At 36.2% G+C, this 20,169-nt stretch overlaps 1 protein-coding gene across 7 annotated transcripts in view; it reads right to left on the bottom strand.

The window, feature by feature from the left end:
• KHDRBS3 (KH RNA binding domain containing, signal transduction associated 3) overlaps window positions 1-20,169 on the bottom strand; it is a 109,647-nt gene that overhangs the window by 40,427 nt on the left and 49,051 nt on the right. For 5 of the 7 annotated variants that reach the window (XR_011047821.1, XM_068396379.1, XM_068396385.1 and 2 more), the window contains 4 exons: window positions 15,252-15,398; window positions 10,691-10,830; window positions 2,762-2,872; window positions 1,213-1,405 (listed from right to left, as the gene is read on the bottom strand). Coding sequence is in view for 6 of the 7 variants with exons in the window: in XM_068396379.1 (XP_068252480.1) it covers window positions 1,213-1,405; window positions 2,762-2,872; window positions 10,691-10,830; window positions 15,252-15,398 (591 nt within the window). In the remaining variant the exon portion in view is untranslated. The remainder of the gene's footprint in view (window positions 1-1,212; window positions 1,406-2,761; window positions 2,873-10,690; window positions 10,831-15,251; window positions 15,399-20,169) is intronic. The other 2 variants (XM_068396380.1, XM_068396382.1) reach the window with 2 other exon arrangements.

The following is a 20,169-nucleotide window of genomic DNA, read 5'->3' as shown; positions in this document are numbered from 1 at the left end:
ACTCAGAGAAGTTTATTTTCTGCCACATCATCATGCATTCTACAGTGCATGCCCTGGAAACAGGCTGTTTAATGAGCACTAATTCCTTTAAAAGCATTGTGAAATAACCGCTTATTTGCAGTACCCACCTTGACCAGTCACATCAGGTACAGCCAGGGGACATTTAGATATGTTGTTCAAGTACTAGTTCTCATAAAATTAATAAATTATATTAATTTCTTCTGAATTGTTCAGGTACATGTATAAAAGGTTGTAGTAATGCCATTAAACTTCTTTCTGCATAAAGCTAAGTGTTATACAGAAAACTAGGTTTCTGATCAAAAAGGACAAAGATTGAGATTTGATTTAAAGGATCTTTGGGGGGGTGGTGAAGGAAGAGAAAGAGAAGGTAGGTGGAAGAAAGGTTGAGAGAAAAGCAAACAATGTCTAAATAGCAAAACCACTTTCTGGAACTCAGGAACTCCTTTGATAGTCTGAATACCAGAGACAAAGTCCAGACAAACTTGGCTGTACAGAGGACACGCTAAAAGCTTTAACGTATATAAAACATTAAAAGCATTGTCCTTGAAAATGTTATTTTTGCATAAGACTAAATCCATTTTTATTACAATAGTTTTGATTTAAGAAGCTTTTTTAATCTCACTGCTCTAAGTTCAATTTAAATTAAATTTACCCTAACAACTCATAACTGTCCATAATTTTCAGTCATGCACAATATACAGTATTTTGATATGGTTTTAAATTTTTAATACAATAAAATCAAGACAAATATGTACAGCTTATTGAGATACACTGCACACTTAAAATTTTAGGATCAGTTCTGAAGCTTCCATAAAAGTATTTTAATTGTCTAATCGTTGAACAGTTATGTGACCACAAAGATAGGTTTAGGAAGAATAGTAGAATATTATTCCGAGTTTTAGTTGAGAATTAAAAATCTACTGACAATGTGATTTTTCAGATTTTTGTAAAGCAGAAACCTAATATAATACATTTAAGAGGTACATAACTATTTTGCCAAATGCACTGTAAATGTCTTTATGGTAGTATGAAAGAGTCCAAGTCTGAAAATGTGACGAGAGATGAACAAATTTGCTGTAGATTCAATTAGGTACTAATTAAAGGGATTCTACTGAGCTCTAAATTGATAGTTAGGATCATCCCTCCAAAAACTATACATTTTATGCACAGTATGTCAATAGCTCGACTTACATATTCACCGTAAGTCTCCTGGGCTGGAGGTGGTGGAAGGGGCCGGTAGCCTGCAGGTGGAGGTACTCCTCTTGCTCTGGGTGCTAGAAGTCCACGGCTACGACTGACTGGTCCTCTACTGGGAGGCACTCCTCGGGGTGCTGGTGCCCCTCTCGGTACTCCTGCTGGTGGTGGAGGCACTCCTCCACGGCCCCTGTGAATATATGGATCACTTACCATTAAATACTACACCCTTGGCCTCCCTTTCACCAGCTCCCTCCCCCACATCATGACAATTTTGCTTTTCTACAGCCAGAAAAAGTCTAAAAGATGTTTATAGTTTGTCATTTTTCTGTATGCTTTAATCCAGTTACACACATGATGCAATAAATGCAGAACAATACGAACTAGGCATGATTCAGTGATGAACTTCTCACTAGCCTGAGCCATTTTCGCATACACAGAGACACCCAAACCAATTTGCTGGAATCAGTCAACTTCACTTGAATTTGACTTATAGTATGTGAAATCACAATCATAGAATAACAGGTTAATTTGAAGCTGTCAGGCTATATCATACTCAAACCCTGCACAGAGGAATCAGTGGCAACTCCCTTCTGATCCTGTATAAGCTTCTACATGCAATCCAAAGATCACACTGCATGGAACAGATTGAGTGGGTCAGAAAAATTACATTTTCTTTTGGTTCTAAAGAAGAGATTTCCAGCTGTTGCAGGAAACATTCAAACATGTAATAAATGTGCAGGGGGATTATAGGATATAACCTGATGTTCTCTATGTATTTAAGAAAAAGAAATAACAGTATATTTGTTTTTAAAGTTCTGAAAGAATGATAAGCATTAACTTGCATTCCATTACTTTGGACACTTAACATACGGATGAAAAATCTGAGCCCTAAATCAGAACAATTTTCAAAAATACTTGACCCATTTTGGGGTGGTGTTCCCCCCCCACCTCCCTATAGTAAAGGGAGGTACAACCTGTGAGAAATTTGCATCATTTATCCTCTTTTAAACAGGATGTCTAAAACATTGCTAATAGACATCTCCTTTTTAAAGGAGATCATTTCATCCCATGGACTATACGTTTAAATTGATGCTCTGTAGGCATATAGAGTTGTTCTGAGGAATTCACACCCTTATTGTGTACTAACAGTTATATACAAGAAAACTAAGAAGCACAAGCTCTACACTACCTTTCTACCTATCATCACCTAATTAATCTCAAGAGTAGTAACTGAGTGAAAATACTCTGTCCTGATTTCAGTAGAAATTTCCAACTTAATACTTTAAAGTAAGATTCAGATTTGGCCTTAAGATTTCCTATCCCATTTCAAATAAGTCAAGTAAGCTTATCAGAAAAAATTATAATAATTTTAGCACAAATAATTAGTATTTGAAAAACTGCATCACTAAATGAAGAACGCAAAAACATAGATACTTGATACAATTAGGAGAGATTTTATTAATTCTAATTAGTGATCAAAACACAGTCACAAAGTATTTTAAACAAGCCTAGAGAGTAAGTGATTTAAAACTGTGCTTATTACTTGGTTTTGGCTAATCTGTAGAATGCCTCCTCAGGACAGGGTACCAGCTGCTTATTTGACTTCATTGTAGTGGGGGCAGGGGTGAGCAGTGAAGTTCCCAGACACAGCCTGCTGAAGTAATATAAAGAAATAGCAAATGTGATACTTTCCAAGTGAAGCCAAAGAAAGGGAAATGAACCTATTGGCATGGACAATAGTCATACCAAGTTAAAAAAAAAAGTCAGTAAAAAGGCTCAAGAATCCACTAGCCATAATCTTCATGGCAATCCTTCAGACAGCGTGCAAGTGAAAGCAGCAGGAACTGGGACATGCTGAAAAACATGGAAAAACATTTGAGGGAGGGGAAAAAAAAAGTACACTTTTTAGAGCCAGCATAATTTATCTTGAAGAGTAATTAGAACAATCAGAGTCCACATGATGAGAAGGTATTTTCTGCATTTCAAAAAACAGTTAATAGGATTGGAGTGGTGAGGGGTGGGAAATCAAATTTCTCCTATATTTGCAGACCATTTATGTGCTTTTTTTAACCAGTTACTGTAGGAAGAATAAACAATCTGAGATATATAGGTCTGTATTAGACCACTTGGATGGTTACTGCACCAGGCTTGAAGGAGACTAGTAAGGTGCAGAGATAGGAAACCCAGTAAAGGAGAGTTTAATTACCACCGTGCAGATTCAAGTCATATCAGGGTATGATGCTAAGAGCAAATTTTTAGAAATTGTAAATTGTTATTTCATTAAGAAGTTACCAGGGAACTAAAGAAGTCTGATGGACAAGAGCAATGAACAGAAATTGACTAAAAATATTGAGGAACCACTTTGAACAGGAACCTTTGCATACACCTTTGCAAAAACAACAGATCTGTTCTGGTATCACTTGATTTGAAAAAAGGCAGCTATATAAATTATGTTTAAAAATATTTAAGAGTGAAATTTATATACACAACATGGGAAGACATTTAGAAAAGCCCCATGGGAAGTCAGAGCAAATACACAACAATTGTCAAAAAGAAAAAACACTTGAGAAAGGGCAAAAGGAGCTCAGTAAGGCTAGAACAGCAGGATAAGGAGAGGTATTAGAAGAGGTATCACTTGCAAAGCTGAACCCATCTCTAACATCAAAGGACAAATGCTAATAAAACAAATGTAAAATACTCAGAAAAGCAGATCAGAGAATTCAAAGAATTTGTAAAAAGCCTAAAAAAAAAATAAGTCTTTCAAACATCCTGGAATTGGGAAACCTGCCCGAGTCTGAGGCCACATCACCAGTGAAGAACAGTAAGACGACATGTATATATGTTTTTAAGTTTATTAATATATATTAATATATATTAAGTTTTTTGCTACGCAATCAAGAATGACCATACAAGGTTCTCATGCTAGAGTCTTTCCTTATGGGGAATGCATTGGATGTTGCTGCCAGCTGACTTAGAGACAAGTTACAGAACAAAAGGAACAGTTAAAAGTAATTGCCCTGTCTTTCTATAAGCTACAACAGGAGCTCAGATGTCTCTCTCTTTAATCTGTAGCACTCTACTCTTGTTTTTCATTTCACTCCTTTATAATTTACATATTTCTCCAGGTGTTTAAGGTTGAAGTGGTTTTATTTTACTTTTTAAGTAAAAGCTTCACTCACACATACTTGAATGTAACCCACTACTACCATTCAGTTTAGTAAATGTGCTAATAGTCTTTACCCTGGACAGCAGTGTGCAAATATACACAGCATATCAGAAAGCATTCCCAGTGAGTATCTAACAACTTTTCAGCTAGATTTCCTATGGAGTTTCTCCACATATTCCATGTTGTACTTACCATTTCTGATCCAGTGACATTTTTCCTTTTGGAATCTTGTTTCACTTTCCTGGGCTTTCCCTCTCCTAATCAACTACTTTTGAGGGGTATCCATCTGCTTTTCAGCTCTCTGAAGAAACTGCACAGAGGGTCTTTACCCTTTTTCTTCTACAACTGTCCTCGCCTCTAAGTTCAAAAACCTTGGTGCATTTGCTAACATTTAGATGCATTCTTCTACTTATTTCATCCAAATCAAGACATCTCAGCTCTGTTCTATGACATTCACAGAGATCTTACTATCAAATCGAATTCGTCATGGCTCCTAGTCGCCCCAAGTCTTTCACTGCTTGCTTCTTTGACCAAGGACATCATTCTGCAAGCTGAATTTCAGCTGCCATCACCAACTCTCTTTGTCTCTGCAGACAGCCTACAGACTATTTTTTTCTTTATAAAAACACCTAAAATAGCTTTTCTTTTCAAGTTACATGAAAAGTTATTTGGCAGAGACTTCTGGTGACATCAAAACTTTAAGACAATCAAGAGCTCATATCCCAAAATCAGATATTCCTTCCTGTTAATTGAGGGTTTAGAAAAGTAGATTTGGAAACTTTCTGGAGCATCAGAGATTAGCTTCCACTTCTATAGGCCACGAAGCATTGTCCCCAAACCTTAAGTTGCACGTTATCAAAACTCATTTGTAAGCCTTGACTACCTGCTCATATTCTGAAATACAATAAGAGTCTTTTGGCCTTTATTTTCCCTCCTCACTACAATGCTGTCACCTCATTCCCTTTCAGAAGTCTTTTGAATGTTCTCTTTACTCCAGTGCCCATAAGAACATCTTTACAGTATTCAGACTGCCAATATATCCAGGCTAATGGTGTACAGAAATGGGCACTGAATCTCTCACATATCTGTCTTCAAACTTTTTGTACACTTTCATTGTGCAAGTACTTTGAAACAGAGTTAATGTGCCTTATTTTCAGGACACCTGAAATAAAAAGGCCCTTGCCTGTGATCCCTCAGATTTATGATACTGCAAATACATGAGTACTGAAGCATCACAGGGGACACTAGTGTTTGGTTTTCTTTGTGCTATGTTTGTAAGAAAAACTTTACTGACGTATGCACAGGTAATTTAGGTAGTTAAATTAAGAATAATTTTACTCCCAAAGCTGGGTAATTAAATTGTAGGCTCTGCACTGAGAAAAAGTCTTTTTCAATCTGGGTACCATGGACTAGACTAAATAAAGCAAATCCCAGTAACTCATTTAATATCTTTTGTTTCACTACTCTGAACAGTGTACCAGAACATAGGGGGAAATAATCTATTAACTCTCATGCACAGAACCCCTTGAAGATAATGTCATGAAAACTATTTTTGTTGGAACTTGACTTTTCCCCCCCTAACATTACTTCATACTTGCAATTTAGCATACGAGAGGAAAAAAAGAATAAGTGAAGCACTTAATTTCTATAAAGCTATCACATATACATTAGAGAATGGAAGAAGCAGCCTTTCACAAGTGTTAGAATGTGCCAGTGTGATGTATAAATACAGTAATCATAGAAGATAATTTTTATGCATAAAAAGCCTGAAAAGTGTACCTTACTGTGTACAGTTTAAAATATTACTTAAGCACTGCATTTTGTAATTGATTAACCTCTTGCTGTTTGAATAAAGAGTTTAATGAGTGGAAAAACACTCTAAAGAAAATCTAATACCATTTAGAACCACATTATACTATGTTAGACTGAACATTTGTGAATGTTTACAAGTAGTTCACAGGTACTAATTTAATCATTGATCGCTACTAAAATAGTGTTTAACCAAGACATATAACTTAAATACATCCACAGCAAACTAAAATACTACCTCTTTGGCCTTTATTAGCAATAATTTTTGACATTTCTACTTTATAGTAGTCCCATAGTGTTTCTAGGATTTGTTTCCAGTAAACCAAGTTATTACCCTTGACCATAGCAGGTGTAGCATCTAGCTGATACTCCCATCCAGCATCCCTCAGCAATAGCTCTACTTTATCTTTTCATTTATCCCCTTCTTCTCTCTAGTATTATACTGATTTTTATTTCAAGTTTCACCTTTCACTGGATGACTTAGTAAAAGTACTCTGATTACGAAATCAGAACTAGAGTCAGTTCACAGCTTTCCTTCACTTTGTTTTAGTGAAAGAACAAAAATTAAATGAGTTCATGTGGTATGAAGCTCCTTTTCAATATCTCCCCCTCCAGAAGGGGGGAATGTAAGAATAGCTTTAAAATAAAAATACTTGTGAAATTTAGCACCAGTTCCCTAACGCTGCATTATTCAATGAGGAAACACTTGGAATTCTTTAATTTCAGCATTCATAATTCCATACACCTGCAGGGATTTGAACGGTTCAATAAATTGATCTAACAAATTTTGTTACCAAATATTGATATATTTTCTTCTTTTGAGCACAGCCAACTACACTCAGTGTTTCTCAAACACTAAATATTTTTGTTCAGGTTTTATATTAAACATCTGAAAAATAACTGACCATAATTACCTGCCTTTGTCCTGGATCCTGAACGGGCTTTGCCAAATAATGTTTGTGCTACAGAATCTTTTGCAGTACACTACCTACATGTTCTCAACAAAAAGTTATTCTTCAAATAAGAAACCAGTTGATTCCAAACATATGACAGGAGAACAACTGGAAGCTGTGAACACATTGCAGCAGTGATCCACATCACCTCGTGCTACTTCTGACATATAAGACGGTAAATTCTAACCTACAGCTTCCATAACAGTTTTATTTTTCCCCAGATAGACAGTCATTCAACCATTAGAATCCCAGCCATGCATACACTGAAATATGAACAAAAAGAATAAATGGGAAAAGTAAAAAAACCCACCACAGTCTCATGCAAGCATAAACCAGAATTTTGCCATTTCTTTAATAAGACTATTCCTACATGTTGGTTTTATGAGAAATTACTTTTTCCTCCCCTCATCTTAGTGAAACCAAAATATCTGCTTTCAAATAAAATTCCTCTGTCTGGAGAGCGAACCCAACCAGCTCTCCCTTATTGTGGCCTTTCAATACTTAAGGGAGGCTGCTTATAAGAAAGATTGAGGGAGACTTTTTACCAGGGCCTGTAGTCACAGGACAAGGGGTAACAGATTTAAACTGAGAGTGGCTTTAGGTGGGACATAAGGAAGAAATTCTGTACAATGAGGGTGGTGAGATACTGGAACAGGTTGCCCAGAGAAGCTGTGGTTGCCCCATCACTGGAAGTGTTCAAGGTCAGGTTGGATGGGGCTTTGAGTAACCTGATCTAGTTGATTATGGCCCTTCCCATAGCAGGGGTGTTGTACTACATCTTTTAAAGCTCCCTTCCAAACTAAAGCATTCTATGATTCTAACAGTGATTTCTAGCTATAAGTGACATGAATTGGTTCCCCACCACCATCCCAAGGAAGATTTGTCCATATTTTTAGACTTAGTGTTATCATCCTCTAGAATTTCATTTTTCCCAATATATTTTAGTTTGAGTCAGAATTCAGTGATCCTTAAATCTTATTTTTACTTATTCTTAAAATAGGAATGTGAAGTTTTAGAGGGGAAATGCTACTGTATTTGCAGAATGTCCTCAGAGGTGTACATTAACACGTGTTTATTTGTAGTCTTTAATCAGAAGTGTCAATTCACGTTTTTCTCAATTTCACATAGAAATTACTTACCATATACAGGAATACCTGTGCACAAGCTAGAATTTTGTATGCAAGCAGAACAAATGTATTGTTTTCTACAAAGTAAAATTTTTGTATGGAGCTAAACATACACATTACAAGTCTTCTCAAAAGAAGGCACTTGATAAGATGCATTATCTCCAGTTTCAACATGTCTGATAAGGAGCAGAAAAAGGCATAAATTAGTACTTCAGGTTTTTCTAAGTGAAACTATTCAGGAATAATAAAGGCTTAAAAAATTGGGAACTTGAAAACATTCAGTTATTGCATCCTCACAAGATGTTTCATGTGTCAAGGCTGATATCTTAAAAATATTCTACAAACTATAAAGAGAGGTTAGGAGCAAGGTTTTAGACTTCATTTTACAAGTCTTCTCAAGCTTTCCTTCAACCTCCCCTGGATCTCAAGGATGCTTGCTATTAAAACTGTTTTATTTCACGCTAAGATAAATCCTTTAACAAAGCCTTCCTTCAACTACAGTATTACTCACCGAAATCAATTTGTGCTAAAAAAGAACAAGAGCATTGCAATCGAGTTTGAGATCTTGAACTCAATGAGTGTAGTATCTCAGTAGCAACGGCATTTCATTCACTCAAGGAATCTTTTATGCTAACAGAGCACTTCAATTTGAGGGGGAAAAGCCTTGGAGTTTAGGACAAGCCTTAAAGTAAGGACAAGTCAAACAATCCAACAACCTTTCAATTTTCCTTAGAACATATATAAAAAAAGATGACATACAATTTTTAGCTGTCATCTCCAAATCAAATGCTAGTAACGTTTAAATTTACCCTGAAGACACTTCAATAGTTGTAGGCCGATAGGATAAACTACACAGGATCTTGTGGGCTACCTAACAGCATGTGTCTTGTATAAAATGCAGGTTTGAAAAAATAAATTACCAAAAGCCAGAGGATGGAACTAGTGATGTTAGAAATTCAGGACTATGAAAAGTTAATTATGCATGCATGTGTAGATACTAGTAGTGGAAATTAGGCAAACTTTAGTGATAAGATCAGACCAAACAGTAACTAACTTCTCTATCACAAACACTAGCTTAAGGACATACAAAAATGAAGAAAACATGAAACAGAACTGTGAGTGTCTCTGTGCTGAGCTGTTACAAGCATCTGTGGGAAAGAATTAGCAGAAAGCCTAATCTCCAAAATCCAATGAGATCTCTAATTTGCAAGCACTTTTGTACGGCTGATTACAGTGCTAAAGAAGTGAACCCTGGTATATAATTACCACTACTCTGAACAACGTTAAAATCAAGAAAAGAAGAATAGATATGTTACATAATATTACTTAAGAATACAAGAAGAAAACTTTGTTGATTTAGAGAAGATGACATTCTTACAGGACACAACCAACAGTAAGTGTAAATTCTCTAAATTAAGATTATTCTGAATTGCATTTGCAATCATTATTACAGGATACACTTAACTAAACCGATTATATAAAAGGAGTAATTCCTCAGTGCTTTTTCTTCTAACATGCTTAATTCAAGTTAAAACACTTCAGAATATTATTTTGAAATTATTTTAAAAGCTGAAATGTAAGTTTCAAGCTTGCATTAAAAAGCACCATAGACACAGAAGAAAAATAGTTCAGTGTAGAAATCAGTTACACTTGGCTGCAGCCACAATCTCTCTGTACTGTAACAGAAAGTTATGCACTTTAGTTTTTGTTTTCACACTTCGGGACTCAAAGGAGTTGAAGCTGTCATCTCAGTACTGCAAGGAAGACAGGGGATGCTAGAGTAAAAGTAAAGAGTAAAAATAACATCTCTTGTGTCAAAGAAAAATAAAGCAAAAGAAGCAGCAGACTTGTCTATTCCTGAATCAAAAGTCATTTTTTTATTTCGTAAGTGCCACTCAGATGATACTAAATCCAGATTCTACATCCAAAACACTTCTATAACATTTTATCATAACTACAAAAATATAATACAGTAAAAAAGGAATATGTATATTCCTTACATTAGAGTAATCACTCTGAAATTCATTTCAGTCAAGGCAAGACAGATTTACCAGTTTTTCAAAGCCATGAGCTCCACATGGCCCATACACAGACCCTACATGCCCCTATGGAGAAACTAAAAGTTACAAGTGAAGCAGATGCTCACAGTAAGATTGAACATCTTTATGATATACATTATTTCTTAACATAGGTATCATTCAAGTTTCATAGGACAAAACTCAGCACCATTGTTAATTCAGTCTAAACTAATTAGACTATCTTCAATGAATAAAGATTGTTTCCCTTATCTTTTGCTCATACTTTGGGAGTCCTTCATGTATTTTACTGTTGTACTCTGGGCAGGGAGGTTGTGTTTGAAGGGAGAAGCTGAAAATATGTACATTCAAATGAAATTCTACTGCAGCTGAGATACTTACCTGGACAAAGCAGGAACTGGTACTCCTCTGGCTCGAATAGATGCTTTTCCACGAACTACTGGAACTTCTGCATTTTCTGAACCACCATTTAAGTATGTTAATTCTTGAAGCTGTGCCTGTCTGATTTCATCGTTGTAGTCCTAAAACAGGGGGGCAGAGTGAGAAAAACACCAAAAACTGTTCAACTACCACACCAAGTTAGTATCAACAAGCACTGCTCCTGAAAGTTTCCTCTTAAAAAGCTGAACATCCCACTGAAAAATGTTAATATGCATAATATAAGCATATTATTCAGTCAAAAATTTCTAAAAGAATTCCAAATATTAATTGCAGTTTTTGCTCAGACATGTTTTTCTTTCCCACTGCATATTACCACCATGTAGCTTTACCAATTAAAATGCCAATATTCTAGGCTGAGCTCTGGTTTGTAGTTGCAGCTGTAGAATGATAGTGTGTTAAAAGCAGGAAAAATCCCATTGCCTGGTGTTGCAAAGCAGTAAAGAATAAACACACTGTTGAGAACAGCTCCTCACGAAGAAGTGATAGGTTAGACATCTATACTTCTAAAATCAGGAGTTAAAGAATAAACAAGGAAATTCATTCAATACACACATGCACTATTATCTAATGAAAAGAGCTCCAAAAATTTCAGTTCTAGAATATGCAATGGTAAACAAGCTGAAGACACTTTGCTTGTTTCTTATTCTGCACAAATGCTCTCTTAAAGTCTATCAAAAAGAAAGCTGAAGTTATTTACATGGAATTAATATGGTACTTCTCAAATACACAGGAGTTTTCAAGAATGTAGAGCCAAACTCCAAAATGAGCCCATCACACAGGAATGAAAGAGATACAGCAATGAATTCTTGAGCTATACATATTTTTCTATCATTTTTCCTCCACTTAAAGTGAGCCAAAGAATGCATCTGTAATGGTGAATCAAAAATCAAAATTTTACTCAACATGTATACATACAAACAAGTTTCAAAATATTAATAGGTCCTCTAATAAGAATGAAGCGATACTTCTGCTCTTATCTTCTGCAAATCCTCCCATTTCAAAGAAGGAAGGTTTGTTCAAATACTGCCCACTTTACAATTCAATCACAAAACAAAGGATCTGCATCTTTCACTGGAAGTATTGAGTTTTACATTTATGCATTAGGCAGGTACCAAAAGACTGTCAGGCAGCCTTGCATGAGACAACTCTGAAACATAACTCTGCATTGAAAGGAGATTAAAACTTCCATGAATTCAAAGATCTCTGTTATCCTTTAAACATTCTGCTTCCCCTGGATTCTACAAACAGAAATAAAAGTTTTTCTTTACATGTCATTGTTGAAGATAGTTATTGGTGTTAAAAAGAGTGCACTACAAAAGCATTTTGTCCAAACTGTCTTGAATAGGCTCTGAAATTTAACTCAGAAGTGGCCATCTGAGATCATCCTCTATTTAGTAGCAGAAACCAACCAGCAAATAAGATGAACAAAAAAGTCTTAAAAACTGAATCGACTGTTTCAAACTGCATAATTGACACTTTTGACAAACAGATTCCATTACAAAACAGCTTGGACCCAATACAAAATCAAACCCTCACAGGAAGTAGAATAGAAACAAGCAATTGAACACTATTCTGTCCTACTGTACAGAAACACTTTGTATTTTTAATTTATTGCTGGACCAGAACTAGCTACAAATGCAAAATTCTATGCAATGTATGGAACAAAACTTCAACCTTGCAACAAAATGCTAATGAACTGTTAAAACTACCACAAACCTACAGGTCTCAAAGTTCTGACATTGCATATATCAGGGATGCCCTTTATAACTTCTCCACAAGACATTCTCCTCAGAATTGGACTCCTGGAAAAATACCTTTGATCATTTCATATTAATTTCATCTAATTTCTTAATAAAGATGTGCTTAGGTTGCCACTGAGCATGTTGGGTCCTTTTTCTTTTCTCCCTGATGCCTCCTCATTTTCCTGGAGCATACTACTAGACATACCAGCAGCCCCAGTCACAGACAAGGAGTCCACTGTGCATAGGCACAGAACAGAAAATACGGTCCTTATCACAATATGCCAGAGGCAGCAGGAGGATACAGAGTGAAGGGGCAGTACAAGGAAGCCCTGATAAGCAGCAGTGTTAATCCATTAGACTCTGAAATGGATTCTTCAATTAAAAGTAACAGATAGTCAATTTATGACTACCCATGGCTGGAAAATAGCACACTTCAAGTCAAACTGAGGAGACAACAATCTCTTTCTCACCTAGAACACAAGACAGACATGGAAACCCTTTAGACTGCACTCCTCTGTACAGTTTAGGCACAGGCAACACTCGAATTTCAGTCAAATGCTGCTGATGAATTTCAAGTGAACAGATGTACTCTCATTTTATGAATATTGCCCATCCTGACTGACTACAGTCTTCTCTGAAGATGAAGGATGTTTTCTTCTGTAGGAATGACTATGTCATCAAGATAGATGAAAAAAATTTTTCTCCCTACGTGGTATTACTTACATGAACCAACTAAACAACATTCTTTTAGATTTTACCTGCAATTTTCACCCAGCCCTGATCAACACGCTGTCAGCAGCTCTCCTTGGGATCTTCTGTAACTTAAGACCTTATTCCAATTTATAATTCAAGCTATTAGTAAAAACACTTTATTTAATGTTAGAACAGATCCCTGCAAAACCCTATGCAATTTTGTGAAACACCCAAGCAGATCTTTATCCTGGCAGTGAGCAATAGTTATCAGGTTTCCAGCCTCTTTTATACACACACCTTATAGTTATTCACCAGCTTGCTTAAAGAAAAGTGTGAGAGTTTCCAAAGCCCACCACCTCTTCCAAATGCCATGAAATACTATTTCATCACCACACCTTACAAACTGAACATGCAGGAGGCAAGGCAGACCACAGGAAAAGCTTGTAAATTCTGCTTACATTATTGTAAATTGACTACTACCGATTGTTCTCTCAAAGATGTTTCTGTAGTTTGCTTTAAAGACAAGGAAAACAAGTAACTCTGGTAACCAACAGCAAAGCATAATGGTGTAGCTGTCAAAAAGAAGAATGACTACCACTACTCGAAAATTATGCAAAAAGAGACTAAGAAAAGTCCTACTGGCCAAAGCTGAAATAATCATGGTATAATACAGACCTGGTGGGGGAGGTGAGGGTGGAAGCACCTGGCTTTTTGTCCTAAGTGACCAAAGGAATTCTGGGATAAATTAATATCAAGCACAATAGCCACCAATCTAACAGTTAAACAGACTACTGACTAGAGGGTCTGGCCAGAATAAAGAGATTGGCTAATTAAAGGAGGACAAAAGAATATACTTGAAGGCAGAAGCCACAATTCTACCAGCAGAATACAGGTGAGAGATCTCAGACAAAAAAAAAAAACTTCAAGTCAGGTTTTATGTCTTGGTTTGAGTTATACAAATAGTCTAAAGGAAAGCACACCACTACAGCTGCTTGAGACTGAATTTCAATGCAAAGGTGTTGTTTGTGGATCTAAAAAGATGTGAGAAGAGAGGCTAAGGCATTTTTGCTATAGTCAGCTATTACAAGGATATTTTGTATCCTACATTCTAGCACCATTTGTGATTGTATACTCAGGCCTGATCTGAAAACTGAACAATGACCATATGCATAAATTAGGATCAGCTTCTGAAGTCATTGGAAGGTATAATAACTTACACTGTAAGGAAAAAAAAAATTAATATCATGACCATATATATACACGGATAGCAGGACTTCTTACTTCAAATAAAACTGATCATTTGCTAGGAAAGCCACAACAGACCTTATAGAAAATAAAAATCCAGTTGCATTTGGCAGCAGTTAACCAAATGGTAGCTCTAGAGAGGACAAAGCTGCTCCTTATTGCTTCCTGGAGCAGCTGCTGCAAGGCAGGGCAGGTGAGCAGAAGAGATCCAGGCATTTAGAACAATTCTGATAAGATTACATTTGAAAAGCCAAAGGGAAATTAAGGCAGTGTTGGCTTGATCCCATAGTTCAGAAAAGACAAGTCTAACCCATGTATCACTAGTTTTGCGAGAAAAAATAAACATACAAGATAAAATTGTATTGATTCTCAGCACTGAACACAAAACCAGGATTATGGTGGAAGCAATATTACAGCTTCAAATTTATTTATTCTTAGTGAAACAGAACCTTATGCTGATGCTTCAGGTGTACCAAGAACACAGAAAAGCCCTACCTTAAGCAAAGAAAGTTATTTTTCCATATTTTACAGATTTTTGCAATTATTTGTAAACTTAAATACTTTGCATATGACACGTTAAGCAAGAATAAGTTGCTTTTTTACTATAGGTCATATCATGAGATGGGAGTGTATGTGGACAGTTATGCATTCACCCAATAACTGCCCATATTAGAATGAGAAGTATTTGTAAACATCACTTTTCACAAGTGAAGGAAATTAAGCAACATGACTTGACCAATATCATACAGTAAGTTAGTTTTACAGACAAAGTTTCGTACTTAAGTACCAGAATTTTCATCAAAAAAAAATAAAATACTAACAGGGATGAGGAACTTTTTTATTTCTTCCAACGCATGTCCCATTCTGGCATATGCTTCTGCCGGTGGAGCAAATACTTCAATTAAAACATGCAGGTCATCATTTAGGTGGAAGTACTTTGCCTCTCCACTTTTTCTCAGCTCTTCCTCCTAGGAGATAAGAAAAAAGTTGAGTTTTTTTCCACCTTGTTATTTTAAACATATTATAATGCAAGTGTTAAAGTTGTTTCAGAGGCATTTGCACATCCTGTTCACTCATGTTCAGATGTCAACTAAAAAAGTATAAAATTACATACTTTTCTAATACACTTCAAACCAATCATGTTGCTAAAATATCAGTATAGTATCAGTTTGCTTATCAACAGTAAGTGACTAGTAACACAAAATAGGACCCATCAGCTTCTGCTCACATACAGAAACTGTAGCACAAGGGAGAATGTTCCCAGGAGTTTTCCCAAGTTTCACAGTTTCACATAGAAGACAAACGTACAGTGAACTTGAAGCCTCCTTTCTCAAAAGTAAAGATTCCAGAAACAGGTTTGATCTAATATTCCACGAGAGCAATATTCTTTTGCCAATATTATTCCAATCTCTTCTTCGTATTATCACACAGCTCAGATACTTCTTATTTTCTGTTCTCACTGAGTTTTCTACTCCATGAGTACAGAACTGAGCTACTTGGACATGAAACTAACAGCATAGGAGACAAGGGAGGAGGACATTAGAGAAAAAAAAAGAGTTCTCTAGCTATTTCAGAATAGATTTTATTTATTCTGCTTCACACAACCCACTTCAATATGACTGAGAAACTACGATTTCAGTGGTGCAGAGCTCAGTTCTCAGTACTTGCATTCACATGCAAAGTGTTCAGAGACCTAAAGGACATCGTTTGTTAATCTGAGATAGGCTCCTCCCTGTGTGTGTTTGACTGGTGCATTCCAAGACACTAAACTACCATTAAAAATAATTTAATTGTATTACCAGATAACATTATATCAAATTCTTAACAGTTCTGCTATCTAAAAAAAAAAAGCCCTAAGAATTCTCCCCTGCTGCTTATTGTATTTAGCAAACATCAAGTACTTCATCCTTTAGTTTACTAAAATTATAGTTTCAATGATAGCTGAAATCTCCCCACACACATACCTCTTAATTATGGGTTGAGGTTTATAAGTGACAATCCATTTCTGCTTCTCATAAATAACACTGTCATCATATTTTGCATTTGACTACAGGGACGTTTAAAAAAATCAACACAGTCTAGTTAGCTGTTAGAGCATCCACAGCAAGAATATCAAGAGGCCAGAGTCAGCAGGATTAGACTTTGTCAGCAAAACCATTATCTTGTTGATAGAAATAACAGATCTTAGAAACAGGCAGTAAACTAATATAAACATTACAGCTCAAACATTTAGTTTTAAGTATTTAAGTGAGAAACAGTTCCTATTAAGCACAGTTATTCAAGACATATGAACCATCATCTAGCACCGGTACCTAGATGTTTTCATGACTGGAGTTCCCCATACTCTTTGGGTTTTAGTATATACATGCTATCAAGCATCCCCATCCTTTTTTTTTAAAGGGAAAAAAAAATCACTGTGCAGTTAGATGTGCAGAGAATTGAGAATTAAGAAAATTCATTTCTGTGGTTATCAATCAACTTGCCTGTTAATCACAATAAGCAACAGAAAAGTCACAATTTCATGTGCATTGCCTGGTGAAAAAGGATTTTAATCAGCAATTTTAACAAACCATGTAAGAAATTCCAGTGCAGGTTGTTCTAAAATCATTCCATAAACAAGCTTTTAAAGTATCTATCCTTTTTTCTTGCTTCACTTGCAAAGTTCACTTTGATTAAAATATTTTTTTTCCAACTCTAACATGACTTGCCGACACACTACTCTCCACAGCTCTTAAATGCACACAAATGAGAATGAGCTCAGTCACTGGCCTAAATCTCCTGACCTTGGGCACACATTAAACATTTCAGGACTTTTTTTTATGTCCCCCAATGACTAACACAAAAGCCACAGCTTATTCCCATTCCAGTATCCTTCACTGACAATATTTTTAGCTCCTATAAAATCCTTTGCCTTCCATTAGTTGACAGCACGTACATTGGCTAGGCTTGCCCAGTGCATGTGAATGCTGCTTGGCTGGGCAAAACAGAGAACATTTTTTTCCTCTACTGCAACGAAGATTTGAGAGCTGCTGAAAGGATGAGAGCCAACCAGATGTGGAACAAGGGAGCTAAAAGACAGCAAGGTGGCCACTTCCTTTTTTTTTAAAAAAAAAAAAAATCTGTCTTTTAAATCTCTAACTTCCCACACAAAGTCTATCACACCAAACACTAAAGCTCATGGTTTAGATAATCTGATTTAACTTCACGTTTCAGTACAGACACATCCCTGGAGTAATGTACTCTGTGAGCCTTATGAGGAAGCTTACCCTATTGTCTGTGTACCTTGGGCTCTTGTATTTCATCCCTTTGTGGTCCAGAACAAAGTACTAGGCAGAGCTTATGATGCTTGGCAGCACAAGGCATCTAGCAATATGCCTATTAAAGACAGTTAATATGCTTTGCCCTGTATTCTAGTGTACCTGTACAGCCTTTTGCTTTTCATCCTACTTGTCAAGCTATCAAGAACCAGATACCAGCCCTAGAAGTCTACTGCTTTAAACCAGAAGCTGAGTAGCAGTATTTATCAAAATATGTTCATTGTAATGTCTATTTTTCATCTTCACTACACCACCTTTGATTTAGTTTCTAAATTTCTTTAGGTATTACCTGATACTTATTTTTAATGTTACCTTAAATTTGACTTCTGTAAGATTTTATAAACCATTCAGAATACTCAAGTTGAAAGGCCTGTACCAGTCTCAAACTATTGGTAACACGTGAATAACAGATCGGGGTGGAAGGCTTTAACTTATTTCTTCAAATCTGCAATACAAAAGCGATCTTGTCATGGAATAAAGAAATTCTGAAACGGGTCCTTTTACTTTTTCACTCTCCCATAGACACATGAAAGCCTGAGCAGCCTAGCAGAAGGTATCGCTGCACTGACTAGTGAAAAGTCAGTGATGAAGTGACAGCACAACTTGAAAAAAACATGTCAATTGAAAAGAATTACTGAATTTAGGTATTGCATATCACAAGTAAATACACAAAATGGTCCTCCAGATGTTGACAAAAGATATGGAAATAGAAGCCTAGACTGATTCTAGAACTCAGTTTAAGGAGTAAGGAACAAAGATACAGAAAAAGGCTTTCCTGAATGTGCTCTTAAACCCAGATCTCTTACTAGGAAGCAGATTGGACATTCTAAAAAGGCAATTAAAAGTCAGAGCTGGAGAAATACTGTTGCCCAAAATGACTTTAAAGTCAGACTGGTTTATCTTAGTTTATCTAAATCTTTCCCTAGAGAACTTGCAAAAGGTAATGATGATCTTTGCTACATTTTCTCAACCTTTCACATCAATCACCGTTCTTCCACAAGCCTTTGAAGTTCTCTTAAATTTCAAAAAAATTAAAAAAGTATTTAGAAATTTAGCTTAGCTAGAGAAGCCTATGAAGCTTACTGCTACTTTTCCTCAGGAAAGAGGTAAAAATCATTATTCATTTAAAGCTGATAATGTAGCAGGTGTACTAACATATAAGTGCTTAGAAATATCTGATGATCTGATCCAGAGCCTCCAACAACTGGTTCATCCCAGAATCTGTGATCACCATCACCAAGCAGCCAGGCAGCATATGCTGTCTCACTTCTAGTGACAGCAATCAAAGATGCTGCAATGAACTTGTTAGAGAGAACAGATCAGATCCGCAGCTGTTTCATGGTGCAAATTTGGCTATAGTGTGAGAGTAGTAATTTACATCAGCTGAAGCTTTTTTACATCTGTGATAATGTAATTCCAAAGATTTTGCTACATGTAACAAATTCTAACCACAACAGTGCTTCAAAACTGAAAATAGGGGTTTTTCCCAGAAAATTTTTAATATTTATTTAAATTACAGTTTATGCCATTGAACAGTGTCTTACATCACCAACGCACTTGTGAAAACAAGGTTTGCTCCAATTTCCTGTTCACCAGGAGATTACAATAACCTTCAGTAGATTTCACTTTCACCTGACCCTCAGATAAATCACAGTCAATGAGAACTGGAAGAAAATCCTACATAATGGCAATTATACTTTTAGTCGATTCTTCCTGTCCTACAAGATGCAAAATAGCAGGCTAGAAACTTATGGATTTTCTATTCGGTCAGATGGCCCACTGGAAAACAGGGAGAAGCAACCATGCTGGAGAGACTATCAGAATGATAGAATAATTTGGAGAGGAGAAGACTCTGGGGAGACCTTATCACAGCCTTTCAATACTTAAAGGGGGCTTATAAGAAAGACAGGGACAGACCTTTTAATAGGGCCTGTTGTGATAAGACAAGGGGTAATGGTTTTAAACTAAAAAAAATTATTTAGACTAGATATATGAAATCTTTTATGATGAGGGTGGTGAAACACTGGAACAGGTTGCCCAGAGGTGGTAGATGCCCCATCCCTGGAAACATTCAAGGTCAGGCTGGACAGGGCTCTGAGCAACCTGATCTAGTTGAAGATGTCCCTGCTCACTGCAAGAAGGTTGGACTAGATGACCTTTAAAGGTCCCTTCAAACCCAAACCATTCTATGATTCTAAGTGATGTACTTCATTATTTGTCAGTATCACACTAAAGTTTCAACTAGATTTTCCAAGTAATGCAAAAAACTGGTCACATGAGAATTTGCCAGCCTTTCTGAGCAACGATTTGTTGACATCAAGTAATTCAATCCTGGGGTTCTCTTCAGCAAAGACTACTTTTCTCATACAGAAAAAAAAGATGTACAATTAAGGTTCTTTTATTTGCTAGTTCCCTGGACAAG

The sequence above is a fragment of the Nyctibius grandis genome, chromosome 3 (genome assembly GCF_013368605.1).
Source record: "Nyctibius grandis isolate bNycGra1 chromosome 3, bNycGra1.pri, whole genome shotgun sequence".
Taxonomy (NCBI): Eukaryota; Metazoa; Chordata; class Aves; order Nyctibiiformes; family Nyctibiidae; genus Nyctibius; species Nyctibius grandis.
The sequence above is the reverse complement of the archived record's forward strand: the minus strand, read 5'-3'. Positions and strand labels throughout refer to the sequence as shown.